Raw genomic sequence first — 6,000 nt, forward strand, 5'->3', positions numbered from 1 at the left:
AAGAGAAGACCAGCATGGAGCAAGAGGAGGTTCTCCTTCATGAAGCTCCAGCAGAGCTTCTTCTATGGGAAGTTCAACACTGTTCATCCGGTTTACAATGTATTTATTATGTAATAATAAATAAATAGTAATTAGACGGGGCTCCATTATGGTACCACTACCAGGTTCTTTACAAAGCGTCTAGAGACAACATCTGTTGTATTAGACGCTATATAAATAAAATTGAATTGAATTGAATTTACAGTTCTGTGCTCCTTGGACCAGAGAACAGAGAACCTTAGAGAGGTTATCATGGACAGAATGGTGTCGTGTTTAACTTATTCCAGGTTAGTTGTTCCGTTTAGATTCAAGCCACCTCTTGTAGGTATCTTGCAGATCCAGAACCTCCATGCTGCTGGTTCTGACCCGTTCCAGTCACCGTCTCTGTTCTGTCTCCGGCTAGAGCTACAAACAGGCCGTTGAGCTGAACCCGGACCAGTCCCAGGCCTGGATGAACATGGGAGGGATCCAGCACATCAAGGTGACACATCTCTCTGAAACACTCAAACATTTTCCAACATCCGTTCTCAGATCTCCCCTGGTTTTTAGTCAGGCTCAGTTTTCTTCTGTTTCTTTCTGCAAGGGTTTGGCCTGACCTTCCCTGTCCTGCCCTCCTTTGTCTCACTTTACCCTCCTTGCTTCCACTCGTCTCCTTAGATCTGCTTTCTGGTTCAGTGTGAAGCAGGTTTCAGAAATGTGATACATCTGTTGTGATCTGATTTATTTCTCTGTCGAAACTTTAGCCGTTTTACCCAGTTTCCTTTCTTTCTTTTTTTTTATTATTCAGAATCCCACGAGCATTACAGCAGTATAACATAAGCATACCCACATTATATCTCTACTGCGATCCATTTTTTTTATTTTTTTATTTTTCTTGCAAACAGAAAAAAGAACAAAAACATAAAACGTAAACAAGGGATGTTTTCATTAAGATCAAGAGAAAGAAAAACAAAAACTTTATGTGAAGAAAAAATGGGTAAATGAAATACATCTCAAACAAAAGCAGGGCGTCTCAGGGAAATATAACTTTTCCAATCTTCCCAGATTGCTTCAAATTCAGATTGTTGCAGCCTCGTAGAGAACGTTATCCTCTCCATTACAAAGATATCGTAAATGAAGTCGTACCAATCATATAATGAAGGATAATCACAAACCAAACAGGTATCTTGATTCCACAACCATAGATACAGGGCGCGCAAACCCAAAAAGAAGTTCGTCCCAGTTAAAAGCAACATCTGACTCAAAAATCATCACTAACTCTGAATGGATTTTATACCAGAAAGCAAAACCAGTGGTAGTGGTTGTACCTCCTGGAGCCACGTAACCTCCACGTAACCTCCACGTAACCTCCACGTAACCTCCACGTAACCTCCACGTAACCTCCACGTAACCTCCACGTAACCTCCACGTAACCTCCACGTAACCTCCACGTAACCTCCACGTAACCTCCACGTAACCTCCACGTAACCTCCACGTAACCTCCACGTAACCTCCACGTAACCTCCACGTAACCTCCACGTAACCTCCACGTAACCTCCACGTAACCTCCACGTAACCTCCAGCAGCTGCAGGAGCCTGGGTGGTGACAGCTCTGAGCAGGTTTACCCAGTTTCCTTTCATCCTGTTGGCCATAAACCTTCTGAGAAAACCCCAGCCTCATATCAGCTTACTTATTATTATTATTTTTTTATTTATTGTTGGCTTTATCGCAAACAACAACAAATCACCATCAAATTAAAAGCGTCAAAATGTCAAAAAAAAGAAAGCAAAACAATGTAACAGTCTCATCCAGAAATAAAGATCAAATAATGTGTTGGAGAGGGAACAGGAGGAAGCAGAACGCAGATGTATTCCTGTCCCTTCCTCACAATATCATATAATATGCCATAGAAAATATTAAAATAAAATAAGAAAAGAAAGAAAAGACAAAATAATAACAAAAAATGTATACCACGGTCTGTGTGAATACTCGATTCTGATTGGCTGGCAGGTGGGGGTTAAAAGTGATAACCTACACCTAGAAAACAAGTTCGGTCAAATTGCCTGATAACTTTAATATCATTGCGCTGGATCAACTGCCAGGTGGTAACCACGGCAACGGAGATTCAGAGAAGAAGAGCCGGCTACCACAGGACAGGAGTGATTTTGTAATTTCTTTTAATTTATTTGGTGAATTTAACAATTTTGATGACTGGGATGCAGAAGAGGAGAGAAAAGAAACTAGGCGAGCGGAGCCGAGCGGACTAGAATATCTCCTGTTGCTGAGTCGTATCTCAGGTCCGTCCTAGTTTCTGGAGAATCAACACTGTCCATTAAAGCAGCACAACGTAACTTTCAGCTTTTCTGAGTTTGGCGGCATCTTTTGGACAAAAGCGGTAGTGCTTTACCAGAAAGAACACTACGTTTCCCATGAGCACCAGCGCCTTATGGGACGGTAGTGATGGTTCCAGGTATTAGTCAGACCCTCAGGTGTTACCAAGGAAACTGAGTTCTGGCTTGTTAAAAAACGTTGTAACTTACCAGGTTCCAACGGCTGCAGAGGAGAGATTAAATAGTCGCTCAGCTGTGGCTGGTTATAAAACTAATGATTTACACTGAAAACACATTAAAGGGATTGTGACATGAAAAACACATTTTTCTTGATTTTTTGTGTTTTGTTGGGTGTCTTGACATCAATTACACCCAAAAAACAACAAACTTTTAACATTCAGTGTATTGTGTGCTTTCTGGGATTTTCCGCATAACTGTGCAAAAACGGCTCATCTGGTTTGGTGGCGGATCGTTACGTAACGATCCGCTAAATCACCGCCCCCTCCACCCAGCTCCCTGCCTCCGCTCCTCTCCAGCGCACCATAAAGGCTGATTTATGGTTCCGCGTTACACCGACGCAGCGCCTACGGCGTAGGGGTACGCTGCGACGCGCACCATACGCTGAACCCTACGGCGTAGGCTCTGCGTCGATTTAACGCGGAACCATAAATGAGGCTTAACACGGAGCTGTTTAGAGCGTCTTTTGTTCTAATCACCGGAGGAAAACTGCTAAGAAGACCCGCGGCCACTGACTGGACTTAAGATAAGGGGACAGTGCTGCTTGCATGCCTTTATTTTTATGATTGTTTGCTGTGGTTCTCCCTGCTGCTATTCCGTGCATGCTTCGCCTGTCGCTCCGACGCCGCTGTGAGCGTATGGCTGGAGGAGGAGGAGGTTTGGAGGAGGAGCGGAGCAATGATTGACAGGAAAGGGGGGAAAGGAAGCATTTTTCACGGCGCAAAAAAACACTGTAATAAAAAGCCAGGAAAAGAGTACTAAGAGTGAAGTTTTTCTTGTTACACTCTTTTAGACACATTTGAGGGATGTTGGCCAAGACTTTTAATAGTGTTAAAAGCATGTTAAAAATGATGTCACAATACCTTTAAAGCATGAATAACTGATTTAATATTTATGTTTTTTGGTAAGTGACCGTGGTATAAGCGGGATAATGACCTTCGAGGTGACATTAACATAAATTAATAATTAAACTAGCCTCCTACAACATCCTAAACTCAAAAATGTAATTTCCCAGTCACTTTATTGATGATCCATAACCAGCCATGAATGCAGGGAGTTACGTTTGTATTATATATGATGTATCACATAAGGAACAGAATAATAATAAAGGAAAACATACAGAAGGAAAATTTAGTTCTTTATATGTCCTTATTTTTTATATTTGTCGAATAGTTTTCTTGTATGTGTTTTTAAAATGTATACATGTGTGTGTGTGTTGTTGTAGGGCGACTATGCAACGGCCAGGATGTACTACCAGCGAGCTCTGCTTCTCAACCCGGGTTCCAAGCTGCTGAAGGAGAACTTGGCCAAACTGGACCGGCTGGAGAAGAGACTGGCAGGGGGGGCCTAGATGGGGGGGTGGGGTACCGGAGCACAGGGAGGACCAAGAGGAGGAGGAGGAAGGACTGCTGAAGGCAGAAGATGGAAGTTCAGTCTGTCAAACCTTCATCATGTACATGTTTCCACCTGTGACTTATTCACCTTCACGTAAATCTGATTCCATAACCAAATTTAATGACATTGTATCTCCTCTGCCTTTAAGAATTTTCTTGAAATGACATTTGTGCAGTAAAAATGTTCAACGCAGCTCCTTTCATGAAGAGATTGTGTGTTGGAGTGGTTTCTTGACTTTAGTTTTGGGAACCAGGGTTCGTCCCTCCCGGCTAGAGGTGACCGGGTCTTTGCAGGAACCGGTCCTGGCTCTGGACCGAGCTGCACCTACGCCCGCATCCTTCTATTACTCCCTAGCATTTAACTCACCAGGATTGTTTTATTTTATTTATGTGTTTTATGTTTTACGTTGACCTGCTTTGGTTTTGGTTTTCCTTCCACTTGTCCAGCACTTTGGTCAGCTGTTGTTGTTTTGAAAGTGCTATATAAATATAAATAAATAAAAGTCCCACAAACTGCAGTCCAACGCAGAGTCCCACCAACCTATATACCATATTTTCTGGACTATAAGCCACACCTGTATATAAGCCGCATCTGCTCTATTTTTAAGAAAACAATAAAAAAAGATATATAAGCCGCACCTGTATACAAGCCGCATCCGCTCTATTTAGAAAAAAAGATATTTAGCCGCAGTTATTTATGTTGTTAGATTAGATATTTACTACATGTACAGAATGATTTTGAACTGTAAATGATGTACATGTTTGTACCTAAATAGATCCTTTCCTAACAGTGTCTTTTAACACGGCAGCAACTTTGCTGATTAAAACGGGACAGAACCAAGAGAAAATAACCGGTATTTATTTATCTGTTTGAAATCTGCTTCTACCTACTTCTATCTGCTAAAGAAGAAGTAGCGTATTCTTCTTTGCATTTATTTTGTCTTAGTTTTTATTCTAATTCCGGTTATCACTCCCCCTAGCGGTGGAAGAAAAATCCACAGAATAGCCGCACCTTTGTATAAGCCGCATGGTTCAAAACTTAGGAAAAAAGTAGCGGCTTATAGTCCAGAAAATACGGTATATATATATATATATATATATATATATATATATATATATATACATATACATACATACACTGTATTTTCTGGACTATAAGCCGCTACTTTTTTCATAGGTTTTCAACCATGCAGCTTATACAAAGGTGCGTCTATTCTGTGGATTTTTCTTCCACCGCTAGGGGGAGTGATAACCGGAATTAGAATAAAAACTAAGACAAAATAAATGCAAAAAAGAATACGCTACTTTTTCTTTAGCAGATAGAAGTAGAAGCAGATTTCAAACAGATAAATAGATAAATAAATAGCGGTTATTTTCACTTGTCCCGTTTTAATCAGCAAAGTTTCTGCCGTGTTAAAAGACACTGTTAGGAAAGGATCTATTTAGGTACAAACATGTACATCATTTACAGTTCAAAATCCTTCTGTACATGTAGTAAATATCTAATCTAACAACATAAATATCTGCGGCTTGCATATCTTTTTTATAGATAGAGCGGATGCGGCTTGTATGCAGGTGCGGCTTATAGTCCAGAAAATCCAGTAAATATATACAGGTAAAAGCCAGTAAATTAGAATATTTTGAAAAACTTGATTTATTTCAGTAATTGCAGTCAAAAGGTGTAACTTGTACATTATATGTATTCATTGCACACAGACTGATGCATTCAAATGTTTATTTCATTTAATTTTGATGATTAAAAGTGGCAATAAATGAAAATCCAAAATTCCGTGTGTCACAAAATTAGAATATTGTGTAAGGGTTACATTTTGAAGACACCTGGTGCCACAAACTAATCAGCTGATTAACTCAAAACACCTGCAAAGGGCTTTAAATGGTCTCTCAGTCCAGTTCTGAAGCCTACACAAACATTGGGAAGACTTCAGATTTGACAGCTGTCCAAAAGGCCACCATCGACACATTGCACAAGAAGGGCAAGACACAAAAGGTTATTGCTGAA

General features: G+C 40.5%; 1 protein-coding gene across 2 annotated transcripts in view; it reads left to right on the top strand.

The window, feature by feature from the left end:
• tmtc1 (transmembrane O-mannosyltransferase targeting cadherins 1) overlaps positions 1-4,415 on the top strand; it is a 64,813-nt gene extending 60,398 nt beyond the window's left edge. For both annotated transcript variants that reach the window (XM_061714744.1, XM_061714745.1), the window contains exons 18-19: positions 443-520; positions 3,812-4,415. In XM_061714744.1, coding sequence (XP_061570728.1) covers positions 443-520; positions 3,812-3,937 — 204 coding nt within the window. In that variant the 3' untranslated portion in view covers positions 3,938-4,415. The remainder of the gene's footprint in view (positions 1-442; positions 521-3,811) is intronic.
• The last annotated feature ends 1,585 nt before the right edge of the window (positions 4,416-6,000 follow it).

Source organism: Cololabis saira, chromosome 23 (assembly GCF_033807715.1).
Source record: "Cololabis saira isolate AMF1-May2022 chromosome 23, fColSai1.1, whole genome shotgun sequence".
NCBI lineage: Eukaryota > Metazoa > Chordata > Actinopteri > Beloniformes > Belonidae > Cololabis > Cololabis saira.